The sequence below is a fragment of the Alligator mississippiensis genome, chromosome 1 (assembly GCF_030867095.1).
Source record: "Alligator mississippiensis isolate rAllMis1 chromosome 1, rAllMis1, whole genome shotgun sequence".
Taxonomy (NCBI): Eukaryota; Metazoa; Chordata; order Crocodylia; family Alligatoridae; genus Alligator; species Alligator mississippiensis.
In genome coordinates, this window is record NC_081824.1 from 266,399,959 (window position 1) to 266,425,556 (window position 25,598).

The window sequence follows — 25,598 nt, forward strand, 5'->3', positions numbered from 1 at the left end:
ACAGGAGGTATTTACTTGTTACCCTGCTCTGCTCTAAGACCCCCCCTGCAGTAGAGAGGGGCTTGCTGTGAAACTACACAGTGGATCACCTTGCTTGAAGCCAAGCTAAGCCAAGAGAGTATGAGCACCACGAGGAACAATGGAAAGGCAGTGAGGCACCAAGCACACCATCCTCCTCTGCTTTTATTAAATTAACAGCAGACAAAGTAGCTCCTCCAGCTGACACAAAGCTTCAGTTATATTATTTGCATACAAAAGCATACAGCAAAGAAATGCCAAACGCACTACACTGTTATAGGGAGCAGCTGCTTTTGCAGAAGCCTGTGCTCTCAGCTTCAGGTCAAAGCTTTAGGGAGAGTTCAGATTTATGCTAGATGTTCTAATGCATTCCAGAGACACTACTACTGCATACAGAAAAATTTCCTGTCCCTAGAAGAAGGGAAAGCTAGCTGCACACCCCATCTTAAATAAATGAGGAAGGAAAGGCTACTCTCATCTTTGCCACAAGTGCTTGACAGGAGCCTGCTAAAAACCACGTTGCTGGTACACAACAATTCCATCCCACACAGAACTGACGTGGAATTCCCCATGCTGAGGTGCAACTGAACCAGAACATCACTTTGTCTTCTTTTACTGGCTCTTACAGAATACGAACAGTCTTAAATAAAGAAAACCATCTAATCCAAAGGAGTTGCCCAAAGGAGACTCTTGTACAGGAACAACTATGGCTGGGCTTGAATCTGCAAACATTTCACTCTGGGAGTGGTTGACTACAAACCCTAATGGTAGGCACTTTACAACAGGGGTGCTTAACCTCTGGACCATGGGGCTCCCCACAGGTTCAGAAATTTGGCAACAGGGGAGCAGTGGCAGCATTAATTGCCACTCCCCTGCTGCCAAATTTCTAGACCCATAAGGAGCCCTGCAGGCTGGATGATGTGGCCCTGTGTTCTAGATCACAGACACACGTGGTCTGGCCAGAACACTACACTCACCTGGATGCACAGACAGAATTGGCATGCTAGACCACACCCACAAACTGACCCCACACAAGATTCAGTCCACAAGGTGGACTGTACAATTCATCCAACCCACAAGGCCAGAAATTGGGCGCCACAGCTTTGAAAGGTTTTGGGGATTGAATGAAATAGTGAAAGCATCAGCAGAGACATCCTCCTGTTCTGGGACTGTGTTTGCAAGTGGAGACAGAATGCCTCACTTCTCACTCCCCACCCAGCAACAAGATATATAGATGAGGAACTTATGAAAGCAAACAAAGTCCTCCCATCCTCCAATAAGTCTGCCAAGAGATAGAAGCAAGATTGAAAGATTGAATTTCCTCTGATGCAGTGGCACAGAAAGCTTTCTTATATATCCAGAGCTTGGCATGAAGCATTTGCAGCATGGACAGAGCAATAGCACAGGGGAGGGACACTACTTAGAGCAAAATCTCCTAATTGAATAAGACTTGAAAAGCCAGCAGAGCTGAGATGCTTGTACTAGAGAGAAAGGAAACAAACCTCTGCTCCATCTTCACTAGCATCTTCCTCCTCATTCCCCATCATGTGCATTTCTCTGCTGTTCTTTAGGGAGTGATAGACATAAATCATCTCTTTGCGACACTCATCCTAAGAGACAGCAGGAAGAAAACAGTCCATTACACATGTATGCTCAAAAGCCATTAACTGGCCACAGCTGCCTCCTGACTTAAGCAGCTTGTTCAATGCTACCCCCAGGAACATTCAACACACTCCCTTCCTCCCCAGGCTATCAATGCTGTTCCTTGAAAAATTACTCTCATAGACTTCGAGCTGTCAGCCCACAATACTGACAGGAGCTGGGTTGGCAGGCAGCTTGTCCTGCCGTGACTGTTCACATACAACAAAGAAGGCCCTGCTTAATCCAGCCTCTAGTAGATCTGTCACTGGGCTGAAACTGTATGGTGGAAATCAAGTGATTTAGTAAATATACAATTTTTCCACAGTGCACATTAAACAGAGTCCTCACGGTTCAGAAACATTTTTCGTTAGAAGCCAAACCTGATCTGAATCAGACTCCAACCAGTTCTAGACTAGAAATTAAAAAATTAAGAATTACTGGCTCTCAAATCTGCAAGTTCTGAATGTCAGTTTAGCAACAGGGAGACATACAGCTGCCCCAACTCCTCAGCAGAAGCCCTCTGATCCAGTACAGTCCAGCAATGCAAGCAAGCTTGGCTTTGCTGCACCTACACTGTAAATAGCAGACTAGTTTCCAGGTCCACGAATTAAGATCCATTCTCCACTAAATACTAGAGGCCTCCTAAATTCTATACCAACAGGTCTTGCCTTGTGTCAAGTTTAGTCAACAAACACCAAGATGCCATGAAGAATTAAACAGCAGCACCATGGCAGGGCCAAGCCGAGAAACAAAAAGCTAAGTCTGTTTCATAACACAGGTTAAAGCAGTGGCATGGAAGTGAACAGTGTTGTACCTCTTACATACCGTCTTTGACTAGACCGTCAAAAGGGAAACCCATCTGTGCTCTTGAAAAGAATGCATCTATTTTAGAAGCAAACCTCCTTTGCTGACCAGCAGCAGGATGCATCAGGATATACAGGTGATATCTAGGGTGGTCCTAAAACAAGCAGCTCATCTCCCATAAAACCCCAGCATGTGGAAAACAAGACTGTGGAGTAATTCTAGCCGTAAACTCCTCTCAAAAGTAAAAAATAAAACCCCGCATTCACTACAGGTCACAGAATGATACTACATTTGCACACTAGTTTCAGGACAGATCCCAGCTGGACATTGGGAAACAGTGTCAGATCAAGACCAGCACAGTAAAGCCTCAAAAATCAGAGCAGCAGTCCTCCAAAGTGTATGCAGACAGTCTCACAATACTTACAGAATTCTCTTGATCTGGTTCCACTGTAATTATAGCATGATCTTTGAACTGCAGTCTGATTCTGCTATCTAATTTGGGTAGTTTTCCACCTAAAAGAAAAATACAGGCCTTCAAAAAAGAAGGAAATCAGCCAGCCTTTGCATCCAGCTTTTTTCAGCTTTCCTCCCCTTCTCCCCCACAAGTATAACTTAAATATATAGGTGTGAATATCTGTACTTCTGATATTTGCTCATTCTTATATCATGAAAAATGTATTCATTTCATTAACTAAAATCTGTAGCACTTACTCAGATTTAACAGTAATGAGAATAGCAAGCATGATATTGGCAGCAACCTCCACCAGTTAAACCAATACATATACTCAGTAAGGCATGCTAGTCTTTCAAGGGTTCTGTATGACAAACATTTGCTATCTACCTAAAATGAGCAAAATCCAAACTTTAATGCAGACATGTCATGAAATTATTTGATACCAATTAAGTATTTAAGTCCAGGATCTCAAAGCAATCCACCAACAGGTTAGTTAAGCCTCACTACATGCCTTTCTTCGGGAAGACTGGGTACAAGACATATTTTACAGATGGCTAAACAGAAACTGTAGCACAGAACTGACAAATGGCCTACCAGGACTCCCTAGCAGACCAAAGGATTGAAAAGGCTGTGGGAGGCCAGAGTAATCTCAAGATCAAATCCTAAAAGAACATGGTCAACTTGCTGACTCTACCTGCTGCCCCTCTTTTTGGGCACACAAGATTGATTGGGTTGTTAGCGCACACCCTGGGCCTAGCACAGTGAAAAATGACCCTGGGCTGCAGCCTACAAATGCTGCACCATACAAACCACAACAAGCAGCACAAAATCGCAACGGCCTCACCGTCCCCAGCCAAAAGAATCAGTGGGAAGCTTCAATTTCACCTGGAGTGAGGGGACCAGTGCTGCTCCCCAAGAAAGGTGGTAACCGGTTCAGAACAAAGTCCTTCTTCATGTCAGATGATCTCAATTCTTTGGTGTTTTCCAGCCGGTCTGCAAGACTTCTCAGGAAGCTGCTTAATCTCTGTGTTGAGTCAGCTATATCCACCTGCTAAACACACCGAGAGAGACCTCCACATGAACCCAAATGCATTCCCTAAGCCTGCCCTAATTCACTAAGGGGAAGGTGGTCCAAGATTCTCATGGCATGGCAGATGTTGAGAACTCTACTACTGCAAAAACAGGGATAGATCTGAGGGGTGGGTGTGAGGGAAGGGGGGGTCATATTTCAAGGCCTATTGGTGTCCCTGTGAACAGCTCTTCCCCTCTCTCACCGCACCAATTTAAACCATATCTTTTACTGCTTCAGCATACGTTTTCAATTATCCTCATAGACTTTCACGCTTGTATCTGACAGTATCATTTATTCCCAAGACAATGGAGTCAGTTCCTTTTATTGGCTGTGCTGTGCAGACAGCTCACACTAATCTTGTCCCTAAATAATGCAGTGCAATTCATCAAACAGGTGTCACTTGGAGGGGTTACGTATGTGTGGCTTGTTCCTTCTGCATGCTGACATGCCGAGGAAGTAACAGACCAACGGGAGTGTCAACCAGCAGGAGCACAAGCCAGAGACCACACAGCAACGTATGGGGCAGCCTGCTTTAAGAGTTCAGGAACCCTGCCAGAGGGCAGGGTAAGGAGCGAATGGTGCTCCAAAGCATTACGACTGCTTGGGGAAGTGGAGGGAATCACAGACTTAGAGCGAGCTGGAGACACAGCTTAGTGAAAGCAAGTCAGGCCATGCTTCAGGGTGGCCTATTCATTGGAGCTGAAGATGCAAAAGAACTGAAGACCTTACAAGGAGGTAGTTTTGCTGTTAGGCAGCAGACCAACCTGTCTCTCAAATGATCCCACCAAGGAATTCTGCTGCATTCTTAAGAGAGGGCAACAAGCTAGACTGTCCTGAGCACTTCTTTAACACATGGAAAACTTATGCTGGTTTCCCCTCTGTCTCCTCTCTTTACCATAAGCAGTTGCCGAGGTATGCTTGTCCGTAGCTCCGTATCTTCCTTTGCTGTATCAAACACGAGCCCAGGAATCACATCTAACAAGAAGTCGCCCCAAGAACTGGAGGGCAGAAAGAAACAGAAAGGACCAAATCAATCACTTTGATATCAAGCTCAGATAGATCACAGACAGAAGCTGTTCCCAGCAGGTGCTTACCGTGAACTCAGACAGAAATGTCACTGACTAGGCTGCGGACAGACCAAACAATTATGCTCATGGGAAAACATCAACTGATTTACTGATTTAATTATTTCACATGTCTGCTCCTCCTATCCCATAAGTGAAAGCTAAACTAAGACGGATTACTCCTTAATGAAACTCCTAAATTATTGTGGTTTAGTTTCTGCTTATTACAAAGAAGCATGAAGACATTAAACAGTTACAACTGATCAACTCAAAATACAACCACTTCTTCCCCACCGCTTTATGAATTGGTAGTATTGTTTCATTTGTTCATATGATAGCTCAACAGCTAATGTGGATTCCAGACCTGAACTTAAAGCAACATTCTAGGTCATGAACAAACAGCACAGCAATTCCTCCTCAGCAGGCCTACTGTCTGAGGCTTTACAAGTAAATCCACACCCCCTAAGAGAATCTACTCTAGATTTCAACTGGAGGATTGTGGCTACACAATTTATGTAATGGGGAATTGCTCTTGTCCTTTCCCTCTAGCTTGCTCCTATGGCCTTTGGGCTAGTGACAAGTGAGACTAGGGGGCTTGGGCTTGCACGTAGGATACCTGCCATGGATTTGGAGGTACTTGAAGCACAAGGCTGAAGAATCTGGGAGGTAAGATACTTGGCAGTGGTAGTACCACACAGACCTGAATGATTGAGCTTTGCTCAGTCAATGGAATTTGGAACCAATTTGGCCTATTTGGCCTGAGGCACAAAATTAAAATATAAAGGTGCCCATCAGTCTGTTTGCCCAATATGGGCCATGTATTTTATACGCATGCTCAGTAATAGCTGCATCTAATCAACATAATAGCCAGCTTCCATGACCGAGCACACTTGCTGCTTTTAGCAAAAGTTTAATGATAGACAATGTATCTAATGAGGTTTCCTTACATCCAAATGTAAGACAAGGAGCATTTTTTCCCTCATGCTGATTGGGGGGTGGGAACCTTATCACAGTGGTTCTCAAACTTTTTTTTTCGCAGACCACTTGAAAATTACTGAGGGTCTCGGCAGACCACTTAATAAACTTTTTTTTTGTTCTACAAATTAAAATATTAGTAGTGCTTTGATATCAGTAGTCTTACAAGTATAGATATTCTTGACTGTTCCGCAATCTTTCTGCAGACTACCTGAATGGAGCTCGCGGACCACAGTTTGAGAACCTCTGCCTTATCATATATTCAAATAAATACAGTATATCTGGACTAGGACTCAGGTGGGGCTAGCAAAAGTGGGAATGAAACAGAGAAGATATCAACAGATGCAGAAGAGGGCTGTGTTATGATTTTACAGGAAACTTTATCAATGTGAAAAAAAAACATTCAAAGGCTAGAAAATACAAAAATAAGATGACAGTAAAAGAAATTAGATGATTTGTATGACACACACTTAAAACAAAAACAGCACACACCAGGGTCTGTATTTAGATGTTGGAATAAGTACTCCTTGGGTATGCATATATTACTTGAAGAATACAGATTTCATGCCACATTATGCTGCCTACATAATCAGTTTCTTCCCCCATCCCCTGCTTCTTCATGTGGTCAATAAAAAGCAGCACTAGATGGACAAACTAAAATTTAAAATACATGTCCCATTTGTTACACTGCCCTGAACCAAGGAAAACAAGGCTCAGAAGACATTCCTTTTATGAAGCAGAGGAACAAAACCAAGCCACCACTATCGCGTGTGTCAAAAGGACACCTTTCAATTTCCAAAAAGGAAACAGATCGTCCTGTGCACTGTTAACATGGTCAGTAACAATCTCATCACTGTGCTTTACCTATAAGCACAAGCAATACAAAGCACCAACTGTCTGCAAGATTGCTGCAAGAAGGGGAAAAATGTTCCCACCTCATGCAGCCTGCGAAGATGTAACACCATACTTTTCAGTACCCTTAAAGCCTTTTCCTGGTATTCAGACCACCACCGTTTGCAGAATACTCTCCTTGACAGTGCTGCTTCTCTAGCGCCTTGCCTTATGTGATAGCAAGGAAATTATGTTCACTCAGCAAAAGCTTTTCAGGCCTTCATCAGCTGTGTTCTGGGGAATTGATGCAAGGCAGAAGGCAGGGTAGATTTGCACCTTATAGACTAAACCAGAGATGCACAGCATCGGCTTCTGTAAGCAGCAGGCTTACTTTCAGAGCTTCCTGCTCTGCTTCCTGCAGTCCCTTCACAGCATCTGATGAAATAAGCCTACTGCTTATGAAAGCTTATGCTATATATCTCTGATGTAGTTTATAAGATGCCAAATGACCACGTCTTCTGTTGGACTTCAGACTGACAGGGCAACCTCAGGCAATCCTGTGTAAAGCCATGTTCTCTCCAGTGCTGACTGATAGTATTTGAGACCGGTTTGGGCAATTCCTATTCTGATCACACAAAAAGATTCCCTTGAATGGATTCACAGAACAGCAACCTGCTCCCAAAAAAATCTCTGCCCTGAAAAGACAGAGGGTGTTGGCAGAAGAAAACACTGTCACAAGCTATTCTGGGGCATAAACGTGTAGCCTATCTGGTGATATGATTTAGCTGCCCATGTGTGCACTCTTTCCCTGCAGAGTATGGTCTCAGCAGAAGTGGGACAAGCTACTTCACATCCACTGCAGGTAAAAGCGTGTGCACAAGCAGTGAACACAGAGCAGCTGAAATACAATGAATCTGTAATCTAGTATTTTAGAGTCATCTGTTTGCATGCCTAAACCCAAAGCAATTTCTGCTCCACTAAAGCAAGTGAAATACCGCATCTCCATTAAAATCCAGACAGATACTTTGGGATGACCTGGTTTTTGGAACATAACTTCGTTTAGCCATCAGCAACCCTGAATCCCACTGTAAAGTTAAATCAGCAGACTCTGTTCGGTAGAGACGAAGCCCCCTTCTTTGAGCTGTTTCATCCTAACTTTGAGGATATGGACCAATTTCCAGGAGTAGGAAATCTGACATCTGGTCATTTAAAGGTGGTTACCTGGAGATCAAGTACAGAGGTTGCTGTTCTGGGCTTCAGGAGGTTTCCCAACAAGTAGGGGACGTGGCATACAAGGACGCTTGTTGTCTGAACTGGGTCTAGTCATATCTGGCCACAATTTGCTGCCGATGGAAACCCTTCCTGCATCCAACTTCTAACCCAGTGATTCGCAACCTTTTTAGACTCAAGGCACCTCTCATCAGACTTGAGGCATTACTTTTGTGAACTGACTGGCACCCCACTTCTAGAGCTAGTTAATCTGTTATGGTGCTTACCCTCCTTGCAGAGGACCAGGCAATGCGGGTAGGGAAGCATCCAGGCAGGGACAACAAGCCTGAGCCTTAGCTTATCTACTTATCTCCTCACATATGGTTCATCTTTTCCCACCTCAGCAGCACACCTCAAAGGATCTCACAGAACTCAAGAGTGCCCTGGCACCCTGATTGAGAATCACTGTCCAAACTAACAAATCAAGAGTCAATGGCTGAAAGCCAGTTGGGAGGGAACAGACCTCCCCTGGGGTGGAAGGGAAACCATGGGAAGAAAGTTTAGACAATAATGTGGACCTAGAAAATAATTTCTGGGGAGCAGATGGAGGTGGTAGTAGAGGCTTCTTGTCAAAGAAGGTTTTACACTAAATAAGACAGCAAAGATTGGTCTGGGTCACTACCAGAGGCAGGCAAGGAGAAGAGGCTGAGGTTCAAGGAGTGGTGATTGATTCATCCCAAATGCTCAGAAATCCTTCTTTGGGTTAAGAGATAAGCCATAACCTCATCCCTTCAAAAAAGTTGTAAAAAACAACTGTAAATCTGCATGTCACCTGATTTTCCACCTGGAGTCTCCAGCTGGTAAACAATTGCAAAGTTCAGCAATTCAGTTTTAAAAAAAGTTTATTTCCTGTTTTCATGTGTCAATTAATTAACTATTCCATCTCCAATTTTTATTACTCCAACTGCCTTAGATTTCATTAATCACTGCTGCACCTTTACAGTATCTATCATCCACTGAAAGATTTCAAAACAGTAAACCACACAATACTTTGCAAGGAAGGCAGTGTGTGCTGCCCTTGTAACATAAATGGAAACACTTTGACCCAAAGGCTAAAGCTATTTGCCTAATGTCAAAAAGTGAACACACTAACTGGACCAGAAAGAGAACCAAATAAACCTGACTGCAAGGCCTTTGCCCTAAAGTAAGGGGGTCAAACATATGGTCTGCAGGCCTGATCCAGCCTCACTGGGTTTTTTCCGGCTGGACAATTTCACTTTTGGATCAGGCCAGTGGGACTTCTCACCACAGCTTCCAGAGCCACTGTGCCACCACAGCTAGTACCCAGGGAGTGAACATCATCCCCATCCCTTTACCTTCCAGCAAATTTCCAAGCCTCATTTGGCCTGCAAATCATAGAAAATTAGGGTTGGAAGGGAGCTCAGGATGTCATCTAGTCCAACCCCCTGCTCAAAGCAGGATCAGCCCCAACTAGATCATCCGAGCGGAAGCTTTGTCTAGCTGGGTCTTAAAAACCTCCAAGGATAGAGATTCTACCACCTCTCTGAGTAAGTTGTTCCAGTGTTTCACTACCCTCCATGTGGGAAAATTCTTCCTCACCTCTAACCTCAACTTTACTCGCTGCAACTTGAGATGGTTGCTGTTTGTTGTGTCAACCACCACCACTGAGAACAGCCTAGCTCCATCCTCTTTGAAACTGTCCTTCAGGTAGTTGAAGGCTTATATTAAATCCCTTCTCAGTCTTCTCTTCTCCAGACTAAATAAGCCCAGTTCTCCCAGCTTTTCTTCATCTATCATATGCTCCAGCCCCCTAACCATTTTCATTGCCCTCCACTGGATTCTCTCCAAACTGGACACAGTACTCCAGATGTGGCCTCCCAGTGCTGAACAGAGGGGAAGAATCACTTCCCACAATTTGCTGGCAACACTCCTACTAATGCAGCCCAGTGTGCTGTATAGCCTTCTCTTCAGCAAGGGCACAAGTCAGCAGCAGGCCAGGGAGCACAGGTGACATTAACCCCCACATGGTGGCTGTGTCAATACAGCAGCACTAGCAGCTGTAGCATGACACCCCACAGTCCAGATCTGGCCCAATGCATTTGAATTTGACATCCGTGCTCTAAAAAATAGTGCTGCTTCTCTGAAACGTGTATTCCAGGTCATCTTTTGCATTTCATAGTATCATAATATCATAGTGCTTAGGGTCCAAAGGGACCTAAACAGATCATCAGGTCCAACTCCCTGCCCCAGGCAGGAATGGGTGCCAGGGTCATATCACCCCAGCCAAATATCTGTCCAGCCTCCTCTTGAAGACCCCAAGGTAGGAGAGAGCATCACCTCCCTTGGAAGCCCATTCCAGAGCCTGGCAGCCCTAACCGTGAAGTAATGTCTCCTGATGTCCAGCCTGAACCTTATCTCTAGCAATCTGTGGCTGTTATTCCTAGTAAACCCGGGTGGTGCTCAAGGGAACAGAGCCTCATACAATTTCTGCTGGTCCCCCCTGGTGAGTTTGTAAACGGCCACCAGATCCCCTCTGAGCCTTCTCTTGTGGAGGCTGAATAGGTTCAGGCCCTTCACCCTCTCTTCGTAGGGCCTGCCCTGCTGCCCCTTGACCATGCAAGTGGCCCTCCTCTGGACCCTCTCCATGCTGACCACATCCCTCTTGAAGTGAGGTGCCCAGAACTGGACGCAGTACTCCAACTGTGGCCTGACCAATGCTGCATAGAGGAGAAGGTCACCTCCCTGGATCTGCTTGTGATGCATCTGTAGATGAACAATAAGGTGTGGTTAGCCTTACTGACCGCTTCCTCGCATTGGCGGCTCATGTTCAACCTGAAGTCAACAATGACTCCAAGATCCCTTTCTGCCACCCTGTTAACAAATAGGGTATTCCCCAGCCTATAGGTATGTTGCTGGTTCCTTCTCCCTAGATGCACTTGTCTGTGTTGAATTCCATCCTATTCTCATCTGCCCACCTCTGTAACCTGTCTAGATCTAGCTGGATTCTGTCCCTCCCCTCCAGCATGCCCACCTCCCCCCACAACTTGGTGTCATTGGTGAATTTGGACAGCGTGCTTTCCAGCCCCACATCCAGATCGCTGATAAAGATGTTGAACAGTACAGGCCCCAGGACCAAGCCCTGGGGGACTCCACTGCCCACATCCCTCCAAGTCAAAAATGACTCATTCACCACCACTCTCTGGGTGTGACCATCTAGCCAATTTGCCACTGATCTGACTGTGTAGGCATCAATGCCTCAGTCACCTAGTTTTTTTTAGAGAACATGGTGGGAAACCGTGTCAAAGGCCTTCTTAAAGTCCAGGAAGACAACATCCACCCCAACACCCTCCTCCAGGGACTTTGAGACCTGATCATAAAAAGAAACCAGGTTAGTCAGACAGGAATTGCCCTCAATGAACCCATGTTGGTTGCCCCTGAGCATTACATCCCCTGCTGGGCCCTTGTAGATGTGCTCCTTGATAATTTTTTCAAAGGTCTTCCCAAGGATCGAGGTAAGACTGACTGGCCTATAATTGCCAGGGCCCTCCTTTTTCCCCTTCTTGTAAATGGGGACCACACCAGCCCTTTTCCAATCCTCCAGTACCTGGCCAGTGCCCCACAAGCGCTTATAGAGCCATGCCAGGGGCCCCACTACGACCCCTGCCAATTCCCTCAGCACCCTCGGGTGAAGAGCATCTGGACCTACTGATTTAAACACGTCCAGCCCCTCCAAAAGTTCCCTAACTAGATCATCTCTGACCCTAGGCATGGCGGTGCCTCCCCTGGGTCAAGCCACAATTCTAATGGGGGAGATGTGCTGGTCCCTGTTCAGGAATATGGAGGCAATATGGAGACATTTATCCACACAAAGGCCCAAACTACTGCCAAAGAAGCAATACTATAACAATGGTAAGGAAAAAATTACTTGTTTTGGTAGGTGCTGATGGTCACATGAGTAGAATAAGAAACACCAGGAGGAGTATCGGCTTGGTGGATAGTCCCTCTTGGAAAATAGAGCAAGTCACCTGGCTGAGGGAGAAGAAAAAGAGGAAAGCAGAATGGCATATTTAGATCTCTTGGTACTTATCCTACTGAGGTATGAGCTGAACAAACAAAATATTCCCCAGGTAGAAACATCGACAGTGGACTAAAAAATCCTGCAATGCCATACAGCCATGCTGCCAAGGGTCTCATATAGGACAGAGGCACTCCAGGCTAAAAAACCAAAAGTTGAAATAACATTTACTATTATTTGTAAATTTAAAGTGAGCTCTGATATTACAACATGCATATAAAACTAACCATGCATGCATGAAATGGAGAAGCATTCATAAACAGCTTGTAGATGGCGTGAGCTGGTGAAAAAGCAAAAAGCACAGCCTATTGATATCCAAATTCAACCTCATCTTCCTAAGAAAAAAGAAGGGAAAGTCTTGTTAAGGTGGTAAGAGCTGTTTGTGCTATGCGCTACTTTGTTTGTAAACTTCACGAAAGTCTTCTATTTAATTTGTTTATTTAAGGAAAAAAACATTAACACACAGGAAAAAAATCTGTCTTTTGCCACCCACTGAAATAAGACTTCTACAAAAGTGAGTGAATGCTTTTTAAAACTAATGCAATTTAGGAGGAGGGAGACAGACAGAGGAAAATAGAAGGAGAGAAGAGAGACAAAACCAGACCAAAGACTACAACTATGGAAAAACCTCCACTGCAGAAAAAAAAAACCATTTTAGCCCCAGAACAGCTCTGCCACCCCAACTGACAAGCTATAGTTTGAAAGACCAAGCCAGGTACAAGCACTGCCAAGGATGGAATTGACTACATTACGGGACATGCAAGTCTATTTTAACATCTGGGTTGTTTTACAGCTTCTCCCAGTCATCACTATATATCTGGACAGCACGGTCCAAGGGCAGGGTCATAAGACAGTAAATATGATTTTTTTTATATTTTATTTGCCCAACTCAAATCATTTCTAAGCCTGTCAATCTGATTAAACCCAGAAAGATGTTAAGCAAACACTCTGCAAACATCTACTTTAAGTCATTTAATTAAAGGCCTCTCCAATTATTAAACTTCACAGGACTGAGCTCCCTTTCTTCTGCTCATCCATTTTTAATGAGCTGTGGTTTGTCAAAGGTAAGCCACATAAGTTTTACTCACTTTTAAAACAAGCTTTCTTCTGCCATTAATCAACTAACCCAATTATCTACCATGATTAAAAAGGTTCTGGCTATTTATGTGGGGAGTTGTTAACTTTTGTTCCACTCACCTAGACAGAAGTACCACTGACACACGGGGAGATCTAATGACTAATAACTTTGAAATACGTTGGATTTTGTTGTTTGTTTTTTAAGACATACACCTCCTAAATCTTTACCCATGGGTCAAATCCTGAAACTTCTATCATGATGAAGAGCAATTAATAATTTGTCCCCCAACCCAAATTTCTCCAGGATTAAAACATCCTGCTATCCAACCCCACATGGAGAAAACGGGATATGTTTAGTAGGAAGCTTACACTGTCACATGTCAGAGCAGATCTATGCTATAAGGGCCAAGTCCTCATAAGCATTACTCGCTTGAGAGTACTATGGACTTCAAGAAACTATTTTTCTCGAGCTAAGCACGCAGGATTTGAACCAGCTCATATGCATGTGCAGTATCAAAAAGCAATTATTTTAAATCAAGGAACAGTAAAATAAACAGACAACCACTGCATTTTCAAACTTTGCCTATGACAATCTGGGAACAGGTGTCATGGACTTCTGTCAAAGGGTAGAGTCCCCTGGCTTTTTCATGACTTCTAAATGGGAGGGATAAATCCGACTATGGAAAGGCTGGATAACCAGTGTTAGTTACATTAGCTACTGGCTAATTCCAACAGAGTTGGGCACAAATAGCAAAGCAGCTGTTAGAGTTCCCTGATGGAGAGAGAATCAAGTTCCACAAATACATGCTGAGATTGGAAATTTAGGTGCCAAGTGGCATCAAAACATCACCACCAGCTTCCCACCACCAGCCTCTATTATTTTTGGAAGAACAGAAAAGGGACAACGGCACGGTACAACCTCTCACTGGTCCACAGTCTGGACTACACATGAAGGACAGGCAGCAATGCAAAGAGAGAGAAAGGGGAAAAAAAAGTCTTATTTATGATTTTTTTTAATCCTTGAAAGAAGTTTAGGAGAGGATGCCAAGCTGCACTTCCCTGCTAGACACACTTCACAAAACAAATGCGGCATGATAGAGGCTGTTCAGAAGGAGATAGAACATAGGAAATGGAAGGCACCAAACACTAACAAAAGCCTGCATTTGAAAACAAATGAAGTTATTTGTTAACCCATTCATAGAGCCAGGCTTATACTCCACTAATTGCCACATTGAAGTCAATGGAATTATTCATGGAGTACACTACTAGCCAATGAGGTGGAAGGTATTGGCATGTGGCCTACAACATATCACAAATGAGAAGAGAGATAGCTATCAGTACTACACTTGATCTGAGCCTTTGAGATGCCAAAAAGTGACCCAGTAAAAGTCAAACCTTACAAGCAATCAGAATACAGATCTTCTCCTGTTAGAACTGATTCAGGCTTTAACAGTCATAAGATACTTGTGTCAAAGCTGGTTTGATTTGAACCCTTATGAAAAAAACCTAGATATTTTGCAGGATTAGGCATTATGATAGAGAAGCTGATGAATTCTAGAATAAGACCAATTTACTTGGTGGGTAAATAACACATATTTGAAGTACAGACCCACGACAGAGAGGAAAGTGAGTACCAAGAAACCTGTTGTTAAATTATTTGCATTTAGTTGCCCTTCATGAGACTTATACTTACAGAAGCAGTCTCCGAAATAAAGTTGGGATAAAACCCTGGAAGTCAGCAACATTTACTGCATATGGGGGTAAGACAACCTATACAGAACACTGTGGGATTACACAGCATGGGTTGAAGATAGCTGCATTACTCATTGTTTTTAAAATGCAGGCCAATGGGTCCAGTTGTCTAGAAGGCTCCTCCCCACACTACGTTGCCAATACTTTATTTCTACCTACAAACTTTGAGCAGAGATTAGACTACAGGGTGTCTACAGAAGTTTAGGGGCTGCACTCTAATTCACAGTGCTTTACACAAAGCACAGTGAGTTAGAGCCCCCACTGTCCCATTCCCCCAACCCAACAAACATTCACCTGAGGGTCTGAGAGGCTGCACCAGACCCGGGAGGGGTGGGGAGGGGGAGCAAGGACAACCGGCAGCCTCTGAAGGTATTGTTGAACTGTCCCTCTCCTCACTCCACCCCCACCCCCCCCGCCCCGGCTCCAGGGCTGTCAACAGGGAAAGGGAGATAGAGGAGGCAGCAGCATAGAGCTGCTGGCTGCTTTGCCTGGCTAGAGCTGGAGTGGGGGGTGGGGGGTGGAATGAAGCCCCCTCACCTCACAGGCCCCCTTCCCAGCTACCCTCACTACAGTCCTGGGGGGGAGTCAGGCTGGGCTCATGAAGTGAAAGGGGGCTTCCTTCCCCCACCCCCTGCCTGGGTGTCTTGACAGCAGCAGCAGCAGCAGCAGCTTCTGGCTGCTTTCCCCCTCATCTTGTAGGCCCAGTCCAGTCCCGTCCCGTCCCGAGCATCTCCCCACAATATCCCAGCTCCATTCCACCCCGGCCCCCCCAGCTCCGGGAAGGCAAAGCAGCCAACAGATCCATGCTGCTCCCTCCACCTTCCCTTTTTCTCCCCCTCCCTCCCCTGCTGACAGCCCCAGGGCCAGGACTCAGCTGGTGCTCACTGACACAAGCACCAGCCCAGCCCCATAAGGTGTGAAAAATTAACCCTGGAAGGAGCACAAATTCCCTATAGCACTCTGCTTTAAAGCACCTTCATCTAATACCTGATGTGACATGGGTTCATTTTTTGCATGATTGGCCATTTTAGAAGTACTCTGCAGCCATGCACATGCATTGTCACAGCTGTAGAGAGCTTTCAGGGGTCCGATCACGTGAAAAATGTAACTTGCATAAGCACCCTTAGTGTGCCAAAACTCATGCATGATGGGTTTTTAGAAAAACTGTTTATTTTAAGAGTCCATTATTCCAATACTCTGGTAATATTTAGATAATGGAAAAGGACAGCTAAGTGAAGCAAGACAAGATATTTTAATAGAGTTTTGTGGTACCAGCTGGAAAGATACACGACTACTCCAACTGTTCCCTGTGCACTACCATTCACAGCATTAATTATGTTTTTAATGTGCCGGAGTAGAAAATTATCATCTTTTTTTCTGCTAACGTTGGGAAAGCCACATATCACAAACGGTACCTTTAACGTGAATTCATGTGTTGGATTCCCAATCCTATCCTCCGATTCAACACTATACTCCCGAGCTAGGGGAACAGTAGGTTTGTAGAGCCGCCAGTGTTTTTCTCCTTCCAGCTGAAGTATAAACACCTGCAGAGGGCACATACCAACATGCATCAAAAAACCTAGCTTCCCCTCAAGCCTCCGAATAATCAGATTTTGAATCCCTGCTGTATGAAAAAATCCATAAAAGTCAAGTCAGAAATCAGAGGTACAAGTAGCAAAGCAGCAAACACACCCACACATCAAAGTGATGGCTTTCCTGGTGACACCCACCACTACACAAAGTTCAAAAATAATTCTCTGCTAGTCATGTAAGAATGCAGAGCCTCTGAAACAATCAGTGAATATTGCCCATCACAGATTTCAGAAGTCTTTTTGGAACTGTTCTAGCAGTTGCAATATTTCTTCCTTCCATTTTAGGCAGCTGAGAGAGGTGTTTTACATTCACTACGTGGCTGTAAATACATACGCTGCTAAAATTTCTGTAACAAAAATGTTAAAAACATTTAACTGAAATGCAATTTAAAATAAAATAACAGATAAGGTGAGTTGTGATAAGGCACCTACACATTTTATTTGCAATATTTCTTTATCCAAATTAGAAATATCCTGAGTAAAGAAAATGTGTTATCTTTATAACATGACAGTTGAAATGTGAGAGAGAAAAGTAATGTAAACCCCAGCTTCACAGTTTGTTTTATTTAATATGTTTAATATTAGAATGCTTCTGTTGCTATTGTTAGAAGGTTGATGAAGACACAGTTGGAATTTAAGACACCCTTGTAGCATTTTCAAGATACACATTCTCATGTTAATCCTGTTAAAAATGTAACCAATAAACCAGCTAACTTGTAAAAATGTTAATAGGTATTGGAAATAAATGCATCCTCATGAAAACCGCAGATGACACTAAATTAAAGAATGCTGGCAATATGGACCAGATACTTATTTTACCCAGGAAAATTTTGATAATCTTGTGGATGGAACATTAGAAATTATATGAAGTGCAAAAATCACACCCTTCAGTCCCAATAATGACTTGAGCTATAAAATGGGGCTATGACAAGAGACAACTAGGAAAAAGAGGAACTCTGGCCTGGTCAACTGTCAACTGCAGGGTGACTGGTGGTTGGAAGATCCCAAGTATGATGCAGCTGCAAAAAAAGGTCAATATAATTCTGGGATCTATTATGCAGGCTGTACTGTAGTACAACAAGCTGTATGAAGCACAAGTAAGACCCCATTTAGAATACTGCATCCAGTTCTGGTTCCAGTGCTCAAAAATGATTAAACTGGAACAGATACAGAGAAGAGCTACTCAGTTGGTTAAGGAAATTAAACACATAGGAAAACTACAAGAAATTTGGCACAACAAAAATTGAGGGGGGATATATTTCATAAATACAACTATTACATATACCTATGATACATACATACATTCATAAGTGTGTATATTTATTAAATATATTTCAGAAATACATGTGTGTATCACTATTAAGGATGGAGAAAGAGCTTTTCAGGCTTGAAAATGAAACCAACACAAGATCAGACTGCTACAAACTAGCTAAGAATGCATTTACTTTGGAAATTGGAAGAATTCCAAGAAGACAAAGTTTTGGAAGCTGAGATAAAAAGGTAACTTTCAAGTCTGTTTGTTACTTGCCTGCAGGGGCCAAGAAAGGATTTTTCCCCTCGTGTTTTATTGGCTTACCTCAACATCATCATAGTGGGGAGGAAGGCCCTGGGCCTCCTGAGGGGTAATGTAAACGTTGGAGCCAACCAAAGAGCCAAAGTAGCATTCCAGCTTCTCTTGGATCCTCCATAACTCGTCCTTTAAAGAAACAGGAGACAAATGATCAGTGCACAAACCAGACATAACTTTGAGGCGCAGAGGCAGGGAGGCTCATTTTATTTTACAAATATCTGATCTATTGCTCTAATTATATATCCAGCCAGAGAGGAACTTGAGTAAGATTATGAAGACAAAAATTTGTCAAATAAAGCACATTCAGCATCCCAGCTACCACGCTTCAATGAATGCCTGCTGAATGATGTTCTTGGGCAGGGGCGGGCAATTATTTTGGGTGGAGGGCTGCTTGATGAGTTTTGGCGAGCTGTCAAGGGTCGCATGGGTATCCCCACCCCTTCAGTTGCCCCACCCCCTGGTTGCCCTCTTGGGACCACCCCCCTAACCTTTGCCACCAGAAGTCCCTCCCCTTGTCCCTGGAAGTACTCCTTTTGGAGAGATGGCCTTGGAACCTGACCCCTCCCACAAGCAAGGACCCAGCCCACTCCATCAGGCTCCAGGCATCAAAAGCTGGCCAACTCCCCCACCCATCACTGGTGCCAGCATGACCTGGTCCTGACGCATCCCAGCCTGTACCCCCCACCCCGTGGCACAGCAAAAGCCAGCCCAGGCCCAGATCCCCTCACCAGCACAGCACCCTTCAGTGCTGTGGGACCCCTCCCATCCTGAGCTGCCGGGGGCTCAGCCACACCTTTCTCTCCCCAGTGCGGCCTGGCCAGCCCATCCCGTCCCCTATCAAGCGGTGGCTTCCCCACGTGCTGCTGAGCTTTCCCCCTACCTGCACCAGCTGGTCCCAAAAGGCAGGAGGCTTCACCGCTGCTTCTGCTAGCCAGTGCTGACCCAGCCAGGTGCCCCCCAGCAGCACATGGGGAAGGGCCCAGCCGGGTTGGCACTGGCCAGGAAAAGCGGCATGCAGCTGAAGCCAGCTTCCCACGTGCTGCTGGGGATGGGAGGAGCCCGGCCAGGTTGGCACCAGCCAGCAGAAGTGGCAGCAGAGCCATGTGCCGCTCGGGACGGGACAGGACGAGCCCAGCCAGAGCGGCAGGGATTCAGCTGCATTTTCCCCCTACCTGCACCTGTCAGTCCCGAACGGCACACAGCTCCACCACCGCTTCTGCTAGCCAGTGCCAACCCGGCCAGGCTCCTCCCATCCCCAGCACCACATGGGAAACTGGCTTCAGCTGCATGCTGCTCCGGATGGGACGGACCTGGCCGGGTCGGCACCAACCGGCATAAGTGGTGGCAGAAACGTATGCCGCTCAGGACTGACCGGTGCAGGTAGGGGGAAAGTGCAGCTGAGCCCCTGCTGCTCTGGTCTGGCTCGTGCCATCCCGTCCCAAGCGGTACACGGGTCTGCTGCCACCTCTCCTTCCTGGTGCTGACTGGGCCAGAGCTGCAGCCTAGCTGCTACTTCCCCTCCCCAGTGCCGGTACCAGCCCGACCCCACGCAGCCCAAGCAGCACGGCATGGCATGGCATGGAGAAAGCCTGCCCAGCAGCCGCTTTCCTGGGCTTACCTGCAGGGCAGGGCCCTTTCCAGTCCCGTGCAGCAAAGCAGAACCCAGTCCAGACACACTTTCCCCTCACTGGCACCACAGGTTCTGGCCCAGCACCCCTGCCCCTCTCAAGCTGCAAACTTGACCTAAGCCAGGGGCGGGGCAGGGCCAGCTGGGTCAGGCTGAGGTCAGGGTTGGTTGCCTTCCAACCAGAACCCAAGGAAACAGCCTGGGGTGCTACAGCCAGCAGCTGGTGCCACTGGCTGCCGCTGGAGGCTTTTAGAGAGGCAGCTGCCATTACCTGGGTTTTGAAGGGGCTCCGCGGGTCGGAGGGAAGTGCTTGGCAGGCCGGATCCGGCCCATGGGCTGTATTTTGCCCACCCCTGCTCTTGGGGGAGAAGAGGGAGGTACCAACACACAACACAGTAACCAACAGGCTCAAGTCTAGAAGTTATATGATTCCCAGACTTTTAGGGAGAATGAAGGATACAGGTCAATAGGGTTAAGAAGAATGAAAAAGGAAACCAGAATCAATCTGTAAATAGTGATATATCTTAAGGCAATAAACATGCACAGTGGCTGAATAGCATAGAATCAGAGGAAGTTAAAGGTCACAGTTCTGTTACAGAGGATGCCGTGTATATAATAAGTCAAGCTACAAAAACACATTTAGGAAATTCATTTGAGAATGGAACTATGTGATCAGTGGAAGAACAACAGTGAACTAAACTCTCTCTCTCCAGTAAATATGTATCCCTGACCTTTCCTAGCATTTGCTGTTTATCCGACGTATGAATTTAAAGACATTTGAGGCTAGAAATTCTAGCATCTGCTATTAGCTATTCAAGAATTACTCCCCTGTTTAGATCCAAAAGATGCATTTTAGCTTCTAACACAAATCTTGAACAGGTGGAAAGACAGCATAAAAGTTCAAACATGCAAAGCAACTGATACACTCTATGAAAGATATTGAATACTAGTATATTATTGCTTCTTTATCCAATTTCTTATTTTATAGTTAAATATCAAGCCATGGCACCAACCCTTCCCTGATAATCCTTTAAAGATAGAGACAAACTGTTAAGTTTGTATGTTAAACACATATGGTGATTCAGCTATGCTAATACAGCCCACTTCCAAGAGAACACTGCACCTTATGACTTGTCCATGTAAAGGAATTGAGTCTGATATTACTTCTAACTTGACCTAGTCACATTTTTCCATCTTTTAATATTTCAACCCAAATAATGCTTTGTAAACCTTTTCACTAAAGCTTTAATTTTGTTTCTCAACCTCTTACAGAGCAAGTCTAGGAATTTTAAAATATCAACAAAAGATGGAAATATTGTCACCAAAAGTGCCTTGTTCCAATCAGTTGTTTTTGAAGCAAAGCAACAAAGGCCATGATTTGACAAGGTACTCAACTCAATGGGACTGGAGCTCTTGAACATCTGAACATGCAGAAAGATGTAACAAGTATATTGGTATCAAATGATAACACGCATATGCTGTTAAAATACGACAGTTACATTTTCATGCTTTGTAGCACAGTAAATTCAGTTGTAACTTTGACCCTGACACGAGGTCAAAGATAGGGTGACTCAGGTAACTTGTATCACTAGAAGAGCATGAAGCTGTAACAATTACATCCTAAGGGTACATACCTGCTCCTGACTAGTGCCTATCTTACCTTTTTAAAGCAGTTAAAAGTTGTGTGTCCTGATAGAAGTTTTTGACAATTTTAACTCAAGCCTTTTAATTCACATAGCAAAGACTCACATTTTCAGTGCCAGCCATCTGCAGTGCACTCACTGGTCAACAGTCCTTCTGGGGCTGTTGCCTTCCTTCCCCAGATCCCCTCCATTACAGTCATATGTTCCCTCTACTTCATTCAGCAAGGTCAGACCTTTAGGCCTGCCCTGAATCTGTGTAAGCCACAATGTACAAATATTCAGTTCACATTCCATGGGCCTCAATACTGCTGAGTTTAGTGTTATATTTTCCTCCCAAAATTCGATGTTCTCATTACTGATTGTGTTCCTTTTAAATATTCACTGGGTACATCTACACATGCGCTTTACTGCGGAGTTGACTAATTAACTCCACAGTAAAGTGTCACTGTCTAAGCATACTTCCTTATTAGGATGCAGTAAATTAATTAACTCTGCTGTAGGACAATACAGTATTATCTGGAACAAGTACTATCCTATGGCAGACTAATTTACATTGCCACAACATACATGTAGATGGTGACTGGGGCTGGCTGGGGCATGAGGGTACTACAGTGCGGAGACTGCCTACCAGCTATCCCCATACTGTAGCACCCTCACACCCCAGCCAGCTCCTCCACTGGCTGACAGTGCCACGAAGAGCCCAATGCTGATCCCAGGGCCCTCTGCCGGCCCAGGGCTGCTTTGCCACGTCTCAACATGTTATGGTCTCAGACGCTCATGTAAAGACTCTACCCAAGAGAAATAAACTCCAGTACAAACTGTGCCAGAGTTTATTTTTTCGCCCAAATTGCATGTGTACATGCACTTATTTTATTTTTAAAAACATGAGCAGCTTCTAGAATGTGTTGCCCTTACCTATCACTAAAGTATGTGACAGGCTTAAGAAATATCCATCTCTGGGTCTAAAGTCAATAAATACCCTGAAACAGAGGATGCCTCCTTCTCTACAGGTAGCAGACAAGCAAGGAAGTACCATCAGCCAGGGTTCGTGAGGATTCTACTAGCGCACTAGACTTCAGCATACACCATACCATATTCCAGCTGCAACTTCCAAGACATAAGACAGAGCACCAGAACCACAGCAAAAGTCAGATGATATTGCTGTGCCTCGGATGTAGTGTAATTCCCAAGTGACAACTATAATGTTAAATTTGCAGAACTGGACACAGTACCCAATCTAGGTTGCTTTGGAATTTCATCCTTGTATAGAATTGTACATAGACACCACAATCTTGTTCTCTGAGCTACTGATTAATTCCGTGTGCGGGGTCAAAAAAGAAAGAGAAAAAGGAGAATAGCTGCTGAAGTATATGGTATGTTACTAGATAGATTGTAAGTCAATATTGGTATTTTTTGTTTGTAAGAAGGTGAACTGTACTGGAAACATCTCATTCAGTTTCACACGTTCCCTGGCGCCTGAAGAACCAGTATTAAAACTTGCAGCCGCGCAGAGAAACAGAACAAGATAGGGTGGTTGGGTAACTAAAAAACAGAAGTGGGTAATAATCAGTTGTGTGAGGTTCTCTCTTTTTAAAGTTACAACAGAGCACACCTTTAAGGAGGAGTCCTAATCTTGAAACACGGCTCCATCTTCAGACATGTCTCTTGCTGTATTGCAATGAAGGACATCCTCAGCCAAGTCTAAAGCAGAGTTTTAATTCCTAGACCAGGGGTTTTCAACCTTTTTTAAGGAGTGTACCCCTCCTAGGTACACTTCATCGGGGGGGGGGGGGGGGGGGTGGCCAGACATAGAGCAGGAGGGAGGCTTGCATATGACAGCGGCAGAACAGGTTGGTGGCCCTCACCCCCTCCCCACCCCCCCAGTTCTGCTCTTGGGAGGCAGTGGCGTGGGGTGATGGGTGGCAGCGCTCCATCCCTGCCCGCCCACCCATACCCCCTACCACCTTTCCACATACCCCCCCCCAGTTGACAACCCCTGACCTAGAGCTTAGGCAGAGTCACAAGCAACTGGCTTTTTCCCCATCTAATTTCTTTAGGAAGGATGTAACCACATGTCCAATGAGACAGAGACATAAAGACAATCCCCACATTATGTAGTATTTGTATGACAAAAAAATAACGTGTTAAGAAGCAGTACATGAGCTGCAACTATAGCCCACAGTTGATCTAACCTTAAATCTCTGAGGCTGGTGAAACTGGATAGTTGCCTTCTTTTGATCAAAGTCTTTCTTCAGCTGCAGGTAGCTCACTTTGCCATCTTTATTCAAAACCTTCTTTTTTCCATTCACACACCTGCAAATGTTAACATCTCTGCCATAGTATAAACCCTGGCTGCACAACTCCTTCAGATCTGTCAGCTGAAACAGAGACTGATAGTAGGCGGCCACAGATGGGTCTTCTCTCTGAAGGAGCAGTGGCTTTTGTTCCCAATACTCCCTAAAGAATTCCTCTTCCTTGATGGGAAAGATTAAGCTTTCAAAGACACTGGCTGGGCTGTCATATATCACAGGGGAGAGAGGACAACCTGCTCCCACTTTTGTTTGTTTACATGGTACATGTTCTTCCTTTCCTCTATCAGCACCTTTCCCTCCTTTCTTGGGCATGTTCCTGTTTGAAGAGAAAGAAATTAAGGCCATTAAATAACAGGGCAAATGCAGAATGTAGTTTAATGGAGTTACTAGGCCAAGGTGGCTTGTACTCCCTTCTCACTCCTGCTTCCCCCCCCCCCCCGCTTTTTTTTTTTTTTTTGGGGGGGGGGGGGGGTAACTTACAACCTGAAAAAAAATAGGTTCCCAAGAAGGATTCTTCCCATTCTTCATTTTTACATTAAGAATTCCATTTTTGTCTCACAACTGGGGCCTATGTCTGAAAGGGAACTACTGAAACTTGTCGCATCTCATCACAAGAGAGAAATCCAAGCAATTGACAAGAGATTTTTCTTCAAGTGGTCAAAAAATCTTTTTATTCATTCCTAGTTAAACCCCAACATGTTACACTTGAGATAAAGGCAATTTAGTCAGAAAGGCAAAGCTCCTGAATCCGAATGAGAGCTGAGATTTCAAACACCCAGAAGAATGATACACCAAATGATATAATATGACAGGACATGGTCTGCAAGACACTTTGTGAAGGATGGGGCTCTGTTTTGACATAACACACAACATGAAATATGAAAACAAAACCCTATACTTCAAAAGGTGTCTTAAGGACCATAAATATGCAAAACAGGCAACAATCCCACTGTTTTTATTTATTACATTTTATAAATAATTATTTGGCTTGCATATATTCAAAATACAACAAAAATAAACAAGTTTTGTAAGTTTCCAAGACAGGGATGGAGCTATATTACCTTCAAAAGAGATGGCAGTCTCCTAGTAACGCACAAGGGTCAGATAGATAATAAGAGAAATGAGACAATCCAAAAAGGAAACAGGACAGAAACTTAGCACAAGTATGGGAGGATGTGACAAAGACAAGGATGGCCAAAGGAGGCTGCAATAAAATATGGCACTGCTGAGGCAATGTAATGGACAGGAGACTATTAAGAAAAAGGACAAGGAAATATTAGGGAACAGGAGATGATTCTCGTGAATTTTAAGCCCTTGGAGTTGGCAACAGTCATTTTATAGGAGAAAGAAAAACTACATTAGAAAGAATTAATTAACTGGTGTTAGTCTTACTGCACTATTAAACATTATAAAAACTTTGAGCTTTTTCTGTTGATGCTACAGAACTACAGGTCAAAGCCTGCACTTCCATCTTGAGGAGAACAGTCAAGCTTTGTGATTAATGAGTGGGCTCTAGTGACAATATCGAAGTACAGGCTTGTAATTGTACATGTGAAAATCATTTACTTTATCTACAAATATATTGCCTAGATCATTATATAAAAATAGAAAGTTAATTCACAAAGGGCTTGTCTTTCCTTCCTTCCTTGTGTCCTTGTGACAAGATATTTAGCAGAATTCGCAGATTCGCTGAAATCTGATAGGGCCACGGTGTGAGTGCTTCTGCTATGGCCATGATCTTGTGACCTCTGGGCTGACAGCCTCAAACTTGAGACCTCTGGGCTGTCAACCAAGCACCTTATCACCCATGCCACTCCAACCACCAGTGGGGTTTGTCATTCATGGCAGGAAAGTTAAGGCA

General features: G+C 44.5%; 1 protein-coding gene across 4 annotated transcripts in view; it reads right to left on the reverse strand.

The window, feature by feature from the left end:
• The window catches only part of RIOX2 (ribosomal oxygenase 2), a 70,139-nt gene that overhangs the window by 41,791 nt on the left and 2,750 nt on the right, over positions 1–25,598 (reverse strand). For all 4 annotated transcript variants that reach the window (XM_059720593.1, XM_014599101.3, XM_059720591.1 and 1 more), the window contains exons 2-9: positions 23,618–24,053; positions 18,162–18,281; positions 16,409–16,537; positions 12,015–12,118; positions 4,885–4,987; positions 3,803–3,968; positions 2,888–2,976; positions 1,521–1,628 (exon numbers count right to left, since the gene is read on the reverse strand). In XM_059720593.1, the coding sequence (XP_059576576.1) occupies positions 1,521–1,628; positions 2,888–2,976; positions 3,803–3,968; positions 4,885–4,987; positions 12,015–12,118; positions 16,409–16,537; positions 18,162–18,281; positions 23,618–24,053 (1,255 nt within the window). The remainder of the gene's footprint in view (positions 1–1,520; positions 1,629–2,887; positions 2,977–3,802; positions 3,969–4,884; positions 4,988–12,014; positions 12,119–16,408; positions 16,538–18,161; positions 18,282–23,617; positions 24,054–25,598) is intronic.